At 37.7% G+C, this 17095-nt stretch overlaps 1 protein-coding gene across 7 annotated transcripts in view; it reads left to right on the top strand.

The window, feature by feature from the left end:
* The window catches only part of LOC121015688 (A disintegrin and metallopeptidase domain 3-like), a 127441-nt gene that overhangs the window by 54774 nt on the left and 55572 nt on the right, over nucleotides 1-17095 (top strand). For 5 of the 7 annotated variants that reach the window (XM_040452964.1, XM_040452915.1, XM_040453044.1 and 2 more), the window contains one exon: nucleotides 8792-8931. The exons of the other annotated variants lie outside the window; for them this stretch is intronic. In XM_040452964.1, the coding sequence (XP_040308898.1) occupies nucleotides 8792-8931 (140 nt within the window). The remainder of the gene's footprint in view (nucleotides 1-8791; nucleotides 8932-17095) is intronic. 7 annotated transcript variants of the gene reach the window in all.

The raw sequence follows: 17095 nt of genomic DNA on the forward strand, positions 1-17095 counted from the left end.
ATTCTATATTGTTTATTTCTGCTCTGATCTTTATTATTTCTCTTCTTCTGCTGGGTTTAGGCTGCCTTTGCTGTTCTGCTTCTATTTCCTTTAGGTGTGCTGTTACATTTTGTATTTGGGATTTTTCTTGTTTCTTGAGATAGGCCTGGATTGCGATGTATTTTCCTCTCAGGACTGCCTTTGCTGCATCCCAAAGCGTTTGGATTGTTGTATTTTCATTTTCATTTGTTTTAATATATTTTTTAATTTCTTCTCTAAGTGCCTGGTTGACCCACTCATTCTTTACTAGGGTGTTCTTTAACATCCATGTTTTGGAGGTTTTCCAGACTTTTTCCTGTGGTTGATTTCAAGCTTCGTAGCATTGTGGTCTGAAAGTATGCATGGTATAATTTCAATTCTTGTATACTTATGAAGGGCTGTTTTGTGACCCTGTATATGATCTATCTTGGAGAATGTTCCATGTGCACTCGAGAAGAAAGTATACTCTGTTGCTTTGGGATGCAGAGTTCTAAATATATCTGTCAAGCCCATCTTATCCAATGTATCATTTAGGGCCCTTGTTTTTTTATTGACCATGTGTCTAGATGATCTATGCATTTCTGTGAGTGTAGTGTTAAAGTCCCCTGTATTACCACATTCTTATCAATAAGGTTGCTTATGTTTATGAGTAATTGTTTTATATATTTGGGCGCTCCGGTATTCGGCACATAGACATTTATAATTGTTAGCTCTTCCTGATGTAAAGACCCTGTAATTATTATATAATGCCCTTCTTCATGTCTTGTTACAACCTTTAATTTAAAGTCTAGCTTTGTCTGATATAAGTATGGCTACTCCAGCTTTCTTTTGGCTTCCAGTAGCATGATAAATAGTTCTCCATCCCCTCACTCTCAATCTAAAGGTGTCCTCAGATCTAAAATGAGTCTCTTGTAGACAGCAAATAGATGGGTCTTTTTTTTTTTTATCCATTCTGATACCCTATGTCTTTTGGTTGGTACATTTAATCCATTTACATTCAGTGTTATTATAGAAAGATACGGGTTAGGGTCATTGTAATGTCTGTATGATTTGTGCTTGTAGTGATGTCTCTGGTACTTTGTTTCACAGGATCCCCCTTAGGATCTCTCGTAGGGCTGGTTTAGTGGTGGCAAATTCCTTCAGTTTTTGTTTGTTTGGGAAGACCTTTATCTCTCCTTCTATTCTAAATGACAGTCTTGCTGGATAAAGGATTCTCGGCTGCATATTTTTTCTGTTCAGCACATTGAAGATCTTGTGCCAATCCTTTCTGGCCTGCCAAGTTTCTTTCTTTTTTTTTCAACGTTTTTTATTTATTTTTGGGACAGAGAGAGACACAACATGAACGGGGGAGGGGCAGAGAGAGAGGGAGACACAGAATTGGAAACAGGTTCCAGGCTCTGAGCCATCAGCCCAGAGCCCGATGCGGGGCTTGAACTCACGGACCGCGTGATCGTGACCTGGCTGAAGTCGGACGCTTAACCGACTGCACCACCCAGGCGCCCCTGGCCTGCCAAGTTTCAAAAGAGAGATCAGTCACAAGTCTTATAGGTCTCCCTTTATATGATAGGGCACGTTTATCCCTTGCTGCTTCAGAATTTTCTCTTTATCCTTATGTTTTGCCAGTTTCACTATTTTATGTTCGTGCAGAAGATCGATTCAAGTTACGTCTGAAGGGAGTTCTCTGTGCCTCTTGGATTTCAATGCCTTTTTCCTTCCCCACTTCAGGGAAGTTCTCAGCTATTATTTCTTCAAGTACCCCTTCAGCACCTTTCCCTCTCTCTTCGTCCTCTGGGATACCAATGATGCGTATATTATTTCTTTTTAGTGTATCACTTAGTTCTCTAATTTTCCCCTCATACTCCTGGATTTTTTTATCTCTCTTTTTCTCAGCTTCCTCTTTTTCCATAACTTTATCTTCTAGTTCACCTATTCTCTCCTCTGCCTCTTCAATCCGAGCCGTGGTGGTTTCCATTTTGTTATGCATTTCGTTTAAAGCGTTTTTCAGCTCCTCGTGACTGTTCCTTAGTCCCTTGATCTCTGTAGCAAGAGATTCTCTGCTGTCAGCTATACTGTTTTCAAGCCCAGCGATTAATTTTATGACTATTATTGTAAATTCACTTTCTGTTATATTATTTAAATCCTTTTTGATCAGCTCATTAGCTGTTGTTATTTCCTGGAGATTGTTCTGAGGGGAATTCTTCCGCTTGGTCATTTTGGATAGTCCCTGGCGTGGTGAGGACCTGCAGGGTACTTCCCCTGTGCTGTGGTGTATAACTGGAGTTGGTGGGCGGAGCCGCAGTCAGACCTGATGTCTGCCCCCAGCCCACCGCTGGGGCCACAGTCAGACTGGTGCGTGCCTTCTCTTCCCCTCTCCTAGGGGCAGGATTCACTGTGGGGTGGGGTGGCCTGTCTGGGCTACTTGCACACTGCCAGGCTTGTGATGCTGGGGATCTGGCGTCTTAGCTGGGGTGGGTAGGCAAGGTGCACAGGGGCAGGAGGGGCAGGCTTAGCTTGCTTCTCCTTAGGTGATCCACTTCAGGAGGGGCCCTGTGGCAGCAGCAGGGAGTCAGATCCGCTGCCGGAGGTTTGGCTCCACAGAAGCGCAGAGTTGGGTGTTTGCGCGGAGCGAGCAAGTTCCCTGGCAGGAACTGGTTCTCTTTGGGATTTTGGCTGGGGGATGGGCGGGGGAGATGGCGCTGGCGAGTGCCTTTTTTTCCCCACCAAACTGAGCTCTGTGTCCGGGGGCTCAGCAGCTCTCCTTCCCTTAGTCCTCCAGCCTTCCCGCTTTCTGAGCAGAGCTGTTAACTTATGACCTCCCAGACGCTAAGTCGCACTTGCTGTCGGAACACAGTCCGTCAGGCCCCTCCGCTTTTTGGAAGCCAGACTCGGGGGCTCTGCTAGGCCGGCGAGCCGCCCCTCCGCCCAGGCTCCCTCCCGCCAGTCCGTGGAGTGCGCACTGCCTCGCCGCCCTTCATACCCTCTTCCGTGGGCCTCTCGTCTGCGCTTGGCTCCGGCGACTCTGTTCTACTAATCCTCTGTTGGTTTTCTGGGTTATTTAGGCAGGTGTAGGTGGAATCCAAGTGATCAGCAGGTCGCGCGGTGAGCCCAGCGTCCTCCTAAGCCGCCATCTTCTGAAGCACAAAAGTTTTATGTTTGGTGTAGTCCCATTTGTCCACTTTTACTTTTGTTGCCTGTGCTTTTGGTATCATATCTAAGAAATAATTGTCAAACCTAATGTCATGAAGTTTTTTCCTGTTTTCTTTTAAAAGTTTTATAATTTTGAGTCTTACATTTAGATTTTTAAGCCATTTTGAATTAATTTTTGTATATGGTGAAATATGTGGGTCCAACTTTATTCTTTTGTTATGTGGATATCCAATGTTTCCATCACCATTTATTGAAAAAGCTGAATTTTCTCCCTTGAGTATACTTGTTGAACAGACTGTCCTTTCCCATTGTGACATATTGGCACCTTTTTATAGATCATTTAATCATATGCAAATGTTTATTTCTAGGCCCTTTAATCTATTCCAGTGATATATATGTCTACATATGGATCATGTCATTTGCGAACAGAGATAATTTTGCTTCTTCCTTCCAAACTATAAGCCTTTTATTTATTTTATTGCTTAATTGCTCTGGCTGGTCTTTCTATATTATGTTAAATAGAAGTGGCGAGTGAGTATTCCATCTAGTTCTTGATCTTAGAGGTAAAATTGTCAGGATTTCACCTGCATGTGTGACATTAGCTGTGGGCTTTTCTACATGTCCTTGATTATGTCGAGGTAGTTTTCTTATATTCCTAGTTTGTTGAGTGTTTTTAAATTTAAAAAGATGTTGAGGGGCGCCTGGGTGGCGCAGTCGGTTAAGCGTCGACTTCAGCCAGGTCACGATTTCGCGGTCCGTGAGTTCGAGCCCCGCGTCAGGCTCTGGGCTGATGGCTCAGAGCCTGGAGCCTGTTTCCGATTCTGTGTCTCCCTCTCTCTCTGCCCTTCCCCCGTTCATGCTCTGTCTCTCTCTGTCCCAAAAATAAATAAAAACGTTGAAAAAAAATTAAAAAAAAAAAAAAGATGTTGAATCTTGTGATATCCATTTTCAGCATAGAGATTATCATGCGGTATTTTTTCTTTATTCTTCAAAAATGGGTTTTACATTGATAGCTATTCAAATGTTAAATGTTCCTCACATTCCAGATATAAATACCACTCACTCATGGTGTAGAATCTTTTTAATATGCTATTCCATTCAGTTTGCTAGTATTTGGTTGAGGATTTTTATATCAATATTCATTAGGAATATTGCTCTATAGTTTTCTTGTTGAGTTTTTGTATCAGGGTAATCATAGGATGATTTCACAGAATGAGTTTAGGAGTGTTCCTTCTCCTTTAATTCTTTGGAAGAATTTGAGGAGGATTGGTATTAATTCTTTGTTTAATGTTTAATGTAGAATTTACCAGTAAAACCATCAGGTCCTGGGCTTTTCTTTTTGGGAGGTGTTTTTACTATTTTTACCATTATTTCAATCTCCTTAGTAGTTATTATTTTATTTCTTCATGAGTGAGTCTTGAAAGATTGTATGTTTCTAGGAGTTTATCCTTTTTTTCTTGCTTATCCAATTTATTGGATTACTATTTTTAATAGTATTCTCTTACATTTTTTTAAATTCTGTGACGTCACTTACAATGTCTTTTATTTCTTTTTGTTAAGTTTATTTATTTATTTTGAGAGAGAGAGTGTGCACGCACATGTGCTGGCGTGTGTGCATGAGTTGGGGAGGGGCAGGGAGAGAGAGAGAGAGAAGATCCCAAGCAGGCTCTGCTCTGTCAGCCCAGAGCCCAAGGTGGGGGTCAATCCTACAAACTGTGAGATCATGACCTGAGTGAAAATGAGGAGTTGGACACTCAACCCACTGAGCCACCCAGGTGCCCCCTCTTTTATTTCTTATTTTAAGCATTTGAGTACTATCTCTTAGTTAATCTAGCTAAGAATATGCCAATTTTGTTGATCTTTTAAAAGAACCAACTATTTGTTTTATTGAATTTTTTCTATTGTTTTTCTGTTCTTTCTCTGCTTTAATCTGTATTATTCATTTCCTTCTTTTTGCTGGGGTTCATTTTTTCTAATTTCTTGAGCGGTGAAATTACGCTGTTAATATGACATCTGTTTTTCTTTTTCTTTTTTTCTTTTTCTTTTTTTAAAGTTTATTTTTATTTTTGAGACAGAAAGAGACAAAGCATGAACGGGGGAGGGGCAGAGAGAGAGGGAGACACAGAATCGGAAGCAGGCTCCAGGCTCTGAGCCATCAGCCCAGAGCCGGACACGGGGCTCGAACTCACGGACCGCGAGATCTTGACCTGAGCTGAAGTCGGAGGCTTAACCGACTGAGCCACCCAGGCGCCCTTGTTTTTCTTTTTAAATGTATGTGTATACAGCTGTAAGCATGCCTCTTAGCATATCTTTTACTGGATCCTGTAAGTTTGGATATGTTGTGTTTTCATTTTCTTTTTATCTCCATGTATTTTCTCATATCTTTTGTGACTTCTCACTTGGACTTAGTGGTGTCTGAGTCTGTTGTTGAAGTTTCACAGATCTGTGGACTTTCAAGTTTTCTTTCACTTGTTATTCTCTTGCTTCAATCCATAGGGATCAGAAAAGAGACTTTGTATAATTTCAATATTTTTAAAGTTACTTGTTTTGTAGTATGACAAGTAGTCTATCCCCCAGAATATTCTATGTTCACTTGAGAAAGATGTGTATTCCACTCTTGTTAAGTGGGATGTTCTGTATATCTTTATTAGGTCCAGCTGGTCTATACTGTTGTCAAGTCCTTTATTTAATTATCTTTTGTCTAAGTTTTCTATCCATTATTAAAAGTGAGGTACTATAGTCTTTTGATATTATGTTTCTGTTTATCCCTTCAATTCTTTCAAAACTTGCTTCATATATTTAGGAGCTCTGATGTTTGGTGCATAAGTATAATTATTATATATTCTTGGTTAATTGACCCTTTTATTATTCCCTTTTAATAGTTTTTGATTTAAAGTCTATTTTGTTTGATATGAGTATGGCCACCCCTGTTGTCATTTGGTTATAATTTGCAAGGAATATCTTTCTTCCTTTTTAACCTTTTAGCTTATGTAAGTCTTATATCTGAAGTAATATAGTTGGAATCTGTTTTTGAATCTTTCAACCTATCTGTATATTTTTATTAGGGAGTTTAATTTATTCAAATTTAAATTAATTTCTTATATGAAAAGCTTACTATTGCCATTTTGCTAATTTTATTCTTTATACCCTGTAACATTTTGTCCCTTCCTCTCTCTTAATGCTTTTGTCCACTGATTTTTTTTTTTTTTATTGTGACATGCTCTGGTTCCCTTCTGTTTTCATTTTGTGTATATTGTGTACATATTTTATTTTTAATCACCATTTTAATTACTTAAAATATATTAACATTAATAGTATTTTAAATTGATAACATCTTAACTTCAATTGCATACAAAAACATTACTCCTTTACAGCTCTATTTCTCATTTTATGTTATTACATAGATTATAGGCTTTGTTTGTTTGTTTGTTTTTTTTTGTATTTGTCCTTCCATTTCTATACAATAATTAAAAGTGAACTTACCCACCAAAATTACAATAATATATGTTACTATATTTGTCCATGTATTTATCTTTATTAGAGAACTTTATAATTTTCTTTTGGCTTTATGTTGCTAACCAGCATCTTTTAGTTTCAACATGACAGCCTCCCTTTAGCATTTCTTATAGATCAAGTCTAGTGGTAATTAACTTTTGTTCATTACCTCAGCTCTTATTTTTCTGGAAAAGTCTTAATGTCTTCATTATATTTTAAACTATGGTTTTCCTGGATACAATAATTTTGGTTGACAGTTTCTTTCTTTCAGCAGTTTGAATGTATTCATTCTAATCCCTTATGGCCTGTAAAATTTCTGCTGAGAAGTCTACTGGTAATCTTATGGGAGTTCCCTTATATGTGACAAGTTATTTTTGTCTTGCTTCTTTCAAGATTCTCTCCTCACCTTTACCTTATGGCAGTTTGATTATAATGGGAAATTTGTGGGTCTCTTTGGATTATCCTAGTTGGAGTTTGTTGAGCAGTTCACTCAGATTTCTGAAGATTATGGTCATTATTTCTCCAGATAAACTCTCTGTCCCTTTCTTTCTTTTTTCTCCTCTGAGATCCCCATAATGCATACATTGATCTGTTTGTTCATGTCAATAGGTTCTATCTTCTTCATTCTTTTTTTCTTTTTACTTCTCTAGCTGGATGATTTCAAATGATCAGTCTTCAGATCTGATTCTTTCTTCTGCCTGATCAAATCTAATTTTGAATACCTCCAGTGGATTTTTAAGCTCATTTATTGCATTTTTCCGCTCTAGAATTTCTTTTTAGAATAGTTTAAATTTCCTTGTTGACACCTACACTCAGAATTTATTCAGGTATGTAAGGCTAGTTAATCATTTAATTTAACCAATTCCATCCTTAGACTAAACTAGAAAACTTCTTTGATCATGTCAATAGATGCAGAAAAAGAATTTGACAAATCCCAACACCATTTGTGACAAAATTTTAGAAAACCAAGTCTAGAAGGGAACTTCCTTAACTTGAGACATCTAGAAAAGACCTACAGCTAACACCTTAATTGTGAGAAACTAAATGCTTTCCCAGTGAGATCAGGAACAAGGCAAGAATGTAACCTCCCAGTCCTTTTCAGCTTTGTACTGGAAGTCAAAAACACGGTTACACCAAACACATAAGGATGTGGAGCAACAGAAACTCTCATTCATGATCATAGGAATGCAAACTGGTACAGCCACTGTGGAAGACAGTTTGGCAATTTCTTACTCTTACCATATGATCCAGCAACTGTCCTCTTTGGCAGTTACCCAAATGAGTATAAAACTTCTTATATCCACACAAGATCATGTACATGAATATTTATGGCAACTTTATTCACAATTGGCAAAAATTAGAAGGAACCAAGATATCCTTTAATAAGTGAATGGATAAAAAAACTGGAATAAATACATATAAAGGAATATTATTCAGTTATTTAAAAAGGGAGCCACAAGGCATTTGAAGACATAAAGGAATCTTAAATGGATACTGGTTAATGAAAGAAGCCATTTGGAGAAAAGGCTAAGTGCTGTTATATCCTGTATTATATTAATATTATATTATATTATATTATATTATTATTATTCTGTGACATTCTATAAAAGGCAAAACTATAGAGATCATGTAAAAATCATTGATTGCCAAGAATTTCCATGCTGCTGACATCACTACTTCTCAAGTTTTAGTTTTTAAGACAAAAAAAATGCTGCTTGCACATTCTGCCTTTAGAAGAAAGTTAATTTGATTTCTTCCCTAAAACTGTTTCTGAAGTCAAAACTAATGGCCAAGGCAACCTTTAAGAATCTGTGTACTTTTTTCTAATTGTTCACATGAAAAGTAATATAGTTACAGAAGCAATGCTTATTTTCCATTAAAAAATTTCAGATTTAAATCAGTAGCATGTCATTAAAACATGAAATTGCATTAATCTTATTATTTGTCAATGCCATTTGGACTAAAATTACTATTCCTCAAAGATAATAACAAAATTTGCCTATTTTTTCCATATTCTTAAGAAAATAATGAACTTTGTTATACTAGTTTAACTTATATACATTATATTTACTTGAAAAGATAAAATAGATAAACAAGTTAGGCAACAATTGTGATTTTTTTTTCTATTTAGTATCCAAAGATGATAACTTTAGAGGCATTTTCAGTTGTTATGACACAGTTGCTTGGAGTTAATCTGGGATTAACATATAATAAAGACATCCTCACTTGTTACTGTCCAGGAACTACATGCATAATGAACCCTAAGGCAATGTAAGGTTTTATTTTTTTCAAATCTATATCTTCCCTTGGGAAATGTTTGTAATATTCTTTAATGTACAATCTCTTTCAATATGACCTGATTATGAACATTTCTTATTAAGTAAATATGTGCTAATTTAATGCTTAAAGGAAGTGGCCGTTTGATATTATAGAAATTGTGCTTAATCGTTCTAGTATAGAGAGAAAGTGGATGTTGATGATGACTTTCTGGGGCTTACTAGAATCTTAGAGTTAAATTTATTCATTCACCAAAAAAAATTTTAATGAACATCTACTGTGTCCCGGTTATTGTGTTAGTTTGATTTACAAATAGTTAATAAGATAGATAAGTCCAAAATACATTTGTCCATCAGGGATAGAAAATTAAAAAGTAGACATAAAAAAAAAACAAAATCTAAACAGTTTATGATGGGTTCCAAGAAGAAAATGAATAGGGAAAGTATGGGGAGAAGAAACATTCTGATAAAGTAGTCTAGGAATAATTATGGAAATAATTTTGTTGGGATCTGAAAGAGAATGAATCTGGTTATTAAAGATCTCATTGAAAAAGTTTCAGTGAAAGCAAGTGAACTAATACTTGGGTGGCGACAAGATTGTAAAGCTTGACAGACTGAAGTTAAGGAGGTTGGGGGGAGGATAAAAGTGAAAAAAATATAGCTGGGACTATAAGGGAGAATGTTTTAGACGTAAGGAAAAAGAAGTAACATGCAATGAGGATAAATAATGAGTCATGGAAAGAAGTCCAGGATGTGATACAGAAAAGAGCCTGATCATGCAATCATGATGTGGAAATTAGGATCTTATAATAAATGTAATGAAATATATTTTTAATTGGTTCATGCAGTATGGGTAATAAAAATTATCTTATAAAATGAATATGAAATATATCAGAGGGAGCAAGAATATAGTGATATTTGGAAATGATGATTCTCATAATAATCTATAGCAGTTTCTTAAAATTGAGAGAAAAGGAGATGCCAAGAATTTTTTTCAGGGGTTCTGGTCCAAGATGGCAACATAAGAATAATCTGAACTCATGTCCTCCTACAGACACAACAAATCTATAACTACATATGGATCATTTTCCTTTAAAAATATAAAAACTAAGTAAGAACTCCTACATATTGGGCAAATGAGAAAAAAAAAAACCCATATCAGAGTGGTAGGGGAGGCTAAGGCACAATCTTATATCTTTCTATAATTCCTACCCCTCACATGCCAACCCCAAATCAGGAGAAAACTGAAACCAGTAGTTTTCCCCTGAGGAATAAAGGGTTTGAACCGTCCTTGGATACCACAACTTTTAAGATAGCAGGTGCTAATTTGGCTGTCTTCATCTGTTGTACTCTGGAGTAACAATCTCTTCCATAGAGAAATTTGTAGAGGTGCCTGACATATCACCTAGCTCTGGTGTCCAGGAAGGTTTGCATTCCTGGGTCTCATGGAACTATAACAAATTAAGAGATGGTTCTTGGCCAGCTACTACTTTTGTGGCAATACATAGACAATAGACTGAAACATAACACCAAACTTTCTGTGAAATGGCCTATTTGCTTGTCCTGGAGCTTCTGCCTGAGGGGTAGGCTTCTGGTTTGGGACACCTTTAGAGTCCTACTAAGGTGCACTCTGGAAATGGAGTCTAGTATGTGCCATTTTGTGCTCTTTCTCTGACTCACAAAAGATCTCTGGGATCTCAGGAAAGGAACTTTTTAAAAAATTTGTTTTAATGTTTATTTATTTTTGTGAGAGACGGAGAGAGAGACACACACAGAGTGAGACAGAGCGTGAGTGGGGGGTGGGCAGAGAGTGAGGAAGACAGAATCTGAAGCAGGCTCCAGGCTCCGAGCTGTCAGCACAGATGTGGGGCTCGAACCCACTGATGTGGATCTTGAACCCATGAACTGTGAGATCATGACTTGAGCTGAAGTTGGATGCTTAACCAACTGAGCCACCCAGGCACCTCAAAAGGGACTTTTATAATCATCTGGTACCCCAAGTTTTGAGAATGTTGCACAGTATACATCTCTGCATCTCCTTGCTCTGTTGGCCAGCAAGGTATATGTTTGTAGCCCCATAGCACTGTGTGTATTTTTATACTTTAAAAGCTGTTGCTTGAGGGTCTGGCTTCCAATCACCCTGAACCTAGGTGCTTATTGAGCTCCTCCCCTTTGGGACAGTTAAAGGTCTTGGTACATCTTTAACCACTTGAAGCCAAAAACTAAAATGGGCTGCTTGGACAATCACAAGAGTTTGAGAGACAACCAAGAGTTAGGAGAAGCCTGAATAGCAAGGCTCATCTCCTACATGAGGCCACCCCTTTGAGACTGGAAGAGAAGGCTGTTTTATCTAATGCATAGCAGTGGACAGAGAATAAAACAAAATCAAGAAACAGAGGAATTTGTTCCAAACAAAAGAAGGCAAAACATCAGAAAAAGACTTAATAATACAGCGATAAGTAATCTACCTAATAAATTTTGTTTGAAGTAATGGTCATAAAGATGCTCACCAAGCTTGGGAGAAGAATGAATGAACAAGGTGAGAACATCAACAGACATATAAAATAGAAGAAAGTACCAAATAGAAGTCACAGAATTTAAGATTATAAAACAGAACTGAAGAATACAATAACAGAACTGAAAATTCAGTAGAGGGATTTAACAAGCAGACTAGATGAAGCACAAGAAAAGATCAATGAACTCACGAACAGAGTAGTAGAACTCATAGCCAGATCAACAAAAAGAAATAATTTTTGAAATGTGAAGTTAAATAAGGGGCTTACTAAACAAATCCAGCAGACCAATATTCACATTATAGGGGTCCCAGAAGGAGAGGAAAGAGTCAAAGGGACAGAAAACCAGTTAATGTTTGTCACCATTAGGAGTAACAAGTCTTTTTTTTTTTCTTATAATAAGAACTTTTAATATATAATCTCTTAGCAACTTTCAAATATTCAATACAGTGCCCCTTCGCCACTCTTGGTGTGCACCCTTGGTCAGTACGAGAGCTGCCACCCAAGCAGCCCCCCATCCTGCCAGACCTAGTGGGTGTCATAAGCCACCACCAGAGCCCCTCCCAAGGGCCCCACACTGGCAAGCCAGCCACTTTACCAGCATGCCTCTAAGAGTCATGGCCAGGGCTCCCAGATGGGCCAAGGGCCAGCCCTAAACACCAATGTGTCTGTAGCTGAACCTCACTCATATACATGTGCACTGAGGGACAGCCCCACTCACCAGAAAGTCTGGTGACCACCTGTCATTGACTAGCCAGAACAGGAACATGCACACAGCCCATAGAGAGTCCTGGAGCACTTGGTTTGGCAGTCCAGGTGGGTCTGCACTACTGAGCCCCACAGTACCTGCATAAAGGACTATCTGCATAAAGCCACTCCTTCAAGACCAGGAGACATAACTGCTTAGTACATAGAAATAAACAGAAGGAGGCAAAATGAGGCACTAGAGGTTGCAAATGAAAGAAGACGACAATATCTGAGAAAAGTGAAATGGATAGTCAGTCCACTAGGCAAAGTTCAAAGGAATGGTTATAAAGATGGTCACCAAACTGGAAGAGGAATGGAGCATCACAGTGAGAACTTCAACAAATACATAGAAAATATAAAAAAGAATCAATCAAGCTGAAGAATACAATAACTGAAATAAAAAACATACTAGAGGAAATCAACAGCAGATTAGATGTTGCACAAGAATGGATAAGCAATCTGGAAGATTGGATAATGGAAAGCACCTGATCAGAGAAGCAGAAAGAAAAAAATAATTTTAAAAATTGAAGTTATTTTAAGGAATCTCTAGGGTAACATCACCCATACTAGCACTTATAGGTACCCTCAGAAGTAGAAGAGGGGCACCTGGGTGGCTCAGGTCATGATCTCATGGCTTGTGAGTTCTAGCCCCGCATTAGTTTCTGTTCTGACAGCTCAGAGCCTGGAGCCCACTTGGGATTCTGTGTCTCCCTCTCTCTCTCTGCCCCTCCCCCACTCATGCTCTGCCTCTCTCTCTCCCTCCGAAGTAGAAGAGAAGAAAAGGATCAGAAAATACATCTGAAGAAATAATGTCTGAAAATTTAACCTAATCTGGTGAAGGAGATAGATATCCAAGTCCAGGAAACAAGAGTCTTAAATAATATGGACCCAAAGAGAGCAATACCCATTATAATCATAGTGACAACATATAAAGATAAACAGAGAATCTTAAAAACAGCAAGAGAAAAACAGTTATGTATAAGGAAACCTTCCTATGATTATTAGGGGTTTTTTTGGAAAAAACTTTGTAGTTCAAAAGGGAGTGGCGTGATATATTCACAGTAATGAAAGGAATATTTATAATAAAAAATACGGTACCTATCAAGATTATCACTTGAGTTAAAGGAGAGATGAGGAGTTCCTCAGACAAGCAAAACTAAAGGAGTTCATCAACACCAAACAGATATCACAAGAAATGTTAAAGGATTCTTTCAGTGGAAAAAGAAGAGGCCTTAACTAGAAATGAAACTGTGAATGAAAGCAGTGTCACTCAAGGTAAACATATAGTAAAGGCAGCAAGTCAACCACCCATGTATTTGGTATGAGTGTTAAAAGACAAATATAGACAGTCATCTAGACCTATAATAATTAGTCAAGTTATATACAAAATAAAATGTAAAATATATCAAAAACAAAATGCAGGGGGAGCAAAAATGTAGTATTTTTGGAACACACTTGAACTTCAGCCCTCAGCCATCAACTTAAAATAGACTGCAGTATACATAGGATGTTACATATGAATCTCAAAAGATTCACAAAAAATACCACAAAAAAATACCAATAATAGATACACAAAAAATAAAGAGAAAGGAACACAAACACAACACTAAGTCACCAAATACCAACAGAAGACAGAAGGAAACAGAACTACAAAAACAATAAGAAACAATCAATATAATGGCAGTAAGTACATATCTATCAATAAAATATCTAAATGGACTAAATTCTCCAGTCAAAAGGTATACAGTCATTAAATGGACAAATAAAAACAAGATTTACATATATACTACCTACAGTAGGCTCAATGCAGATCCAAAGACACATGGAGTGAAAGGGAAGGGATGGACAAAGATATCCCATGCAGATGGAAATTAAAAGAAAGTTGGGGTAGCCATACTTCTCTTGGACAAAATAGACTTTAAAATAAACACTGTAATAGACAAAAAAGTCATCACATGATGATAAAGGGATCAATCAAACAAGATGATGTAATACTTGTAAATATCTATGCACTTAACATAGAAGCACTTAAATACATAAATATTAGCATACATAATGGGAGAAATTGACAGTAATACAATAATAGTAGGAGCCTTTAACACCCCACTTATATCAGTGGACAGATCATCCAGACAGCAAAACATTGGCCATAAATGATTCATTAAGCACATGAATCTTTCCATCCAAAATTGGCAGAGGGCACATTCTTTTCAAGTACATATAGAACATTCTCTAGGATAGATGATGTTAGGCTACAAAATAAGTCTCAATAAATTTAAGATGATTTAAATTATATCAAGCATCTTTTTCAACCACAACAGTATGAAACTAGAAATCAATTACAAATCAAGTCTAAAGTTAGTAGAAGGAAGTAAATAATAAAGATGAGTGAAAAAATGAAATATGCTTAAAAAACAATAGAAAAGACAGGGGCTCCTGGGTCGCTCAGTTTATTAACCATCGAACTGTTGATTTCTGCTCAGATCATGATCTCATGGTTCATGGGATCAAACCTTGCACTGGGCTCTGTGCTGATGAGGAACCTGCTTGGGATTCTCTCTCTGCCCCATCCCTGGCTCATGCTCTATCTCTCTGAAAAACAAAAAATTAAAAAAAAAAAAACATTAGAAAAGAAAAAGGAAACTAAGAACAATTTATTTGAAATAATAAACAAAATTAACAAGCATTTAGCCAGACTTTTCAATAAAAGAAGGCAGAGGGCACCTGGGTGGCTCAGTTGGTTGAGTGTGCCAATTCAGCTCAGGTCATGATCTCATGGTTCCTAAGTTGGAGCCCCACATTGGGCTCACTGGTGTCAACCTGTTAGCGCAGAGTCTGCTTCCATCCTCTCTGCCTCTCCCCCCACTTGTGCCCTCTAAAAAATATTAAAAAGAGAGAGAGAGAGGACCCAAATAAACCACAAATGAAAGAGAAGTTACAACTGATACTAAAACTGATATTAAAATTGACATTTTAAACAGTTTCTCTTTTTAAAAATTTTTTTTTCAATATATGAAATTTATTGTCAAATTGGTTTCCATACAACACCCAGTGCTCATCCCAAAAGGTGCCCTCCTCAATACCCATCACCCACCCTCCTCTCCCTCCCACCCCCCATCAACCTTCAGTTTGTTCTCAGTTTTTAAGAGTCTTTTATGCTTTGGCTCTCTCCCACTCTAATCTGTTTTTATTCCCCTTACCCTCCCCCGTGGGTTTCTGTTAAGTTTCTCAGGATCCACATAAGAGTGAAAACATATGGTATCTGTCTTTCTCTTTATGTCTTATTTCACTTAGCATAACACTCTCCAGTTCCATCCACGTTGCTACAAAGGGCCATATTTCATTCTTTCTCATCGCCACGTAGTACTCCATTGTATATATAAACCACAATTTCTTTATCCATTCATCAGTTGATGGGCATTTAGGCTCTTTCCATAATTGGGCTATTGTTGAGAGTACTGCTATAAACATTGGGGTACGAGTGCCCCTATGCATCAGTACTCCTGTATCCCTTGGGTAAATTCCTAGCAGTGCTATTGCTGGGTCATAGGGTAGGTCTATTTTTAATTTTCTGAGGAACCTCCACACTGTTACCAGAGTGGCTGCACCAACTTGCATTCCCACCAACAGTGCAAGAGGGTTCCCTTTTCTCCACATCCTCTCCAGCATCTATAGTCTCCTGATTTGTTCATTTTGACCACTCTGACTGGTGTGAGGTGATGTCTGAGTGTGGTTTTGATTTGTATTTCCCTGATGAGGAGCGACGTTGAGCATCATTTCATGTGCCTGTTGGCCATCCAGATGTCTTTAGAGAAGTGTGTATTCACGTTTTCTGCCCATTTCTTCACTGGGTTATTTGTTTTTCAGGTGTGGAGTTTGGTGAGCTCTTTATAGATTTTGGATACTAGCCCTTTATCTGATATGTCATTTGCAAATATCCTTTTCCCATTCTGTTGGTTGCCTTTTAGTTTTGTTGGTTGTTTCCTTTGCTGTGCAGAAGCTTTTTATCTTCATATGGTCCCAGTAATTCACTTTTGCTTTTAATTCCCTTGCCTTTGGGGATGTGTCGAGTAAGAGATTGCTACGGCTGAGGTCAGAGAGGTCTTTTCCTGCTTTCTCCTCTAAGGTTTTGATGGTTTCCTGTCTCACATTCAGGTCCTTTATCCATTTTGAGTTTATTTTTGTGAATGGTGTGAGAAAGTGGTCTAGTTTCCACCTTCTGCATGTTGCTGTCCAGTTCTCCCAGCACCATTTGTTAAAGAGACTGTCTTTTTTCCATTGGATGTTCTTTCCTGCTTTGTCAAAGATGAGTTGGCCATACGTTTGTGGGTCTAGTTCTGGGGTTTCTATTCTATTCCATTGGTCTATGTGTCTGTTTTTGTGCCAATACCATGCTGTCTTGATGATGACAGCTTTGTAGTAGAGGCTAAAGTCTGGGATTGTGATGCCTCCTGCTTTGGTCTTCTTCTTCAAAATTACTTTGGCTATTCAGGGCCTTTTGTGGTTCCATATGAATTTTAGGATTGCTTGTTCTAGTTTTGAGAAGAATGCTGGTGCAATTTTGATTGGGATTGCATTGAATGTGTAGATAGCTTTGGGTAGTATTGACATTTTGACAATATTTATTCTTCCAATCCATGAGCAGGGAATGTCTTTCCATTTCTTTAAATCTTCTTCAATTACCTTCATAAGCTTTCTATAGTTTTCAGCATACAGATCCTTTACATCTTTGGTTAGATTTATTCCTAGGTATTTTATGCTTCTTGGTGCAATTGTGAATGGGATCAGTTTCTTTATTTGTCTTTCTGTTGCTTCATTGTTAGTGTATAAGAATGCAACTGATTTCTGTGCATTGATTTTGTATCCTGCAACTTTGCTGAATTCATGTATCAGTTCTAG

Source organism: Herpailurus yagouaroundi, unplaced genomic scaffold (assembly GCF_014898765.1).
Source record: "Herpailurus yagouaroundi ecotype Mexico unplaced genomic scaffold, PumYag 28, whole genome shotgun sequence".
NCBI classification, from domain to species: domain Eukaryota; kingdom Metazoa; phylum Chordata; class Mammalia; order Carnivora; family Felidae; genus Herpailurus; species Herpailurus yagouaroundi.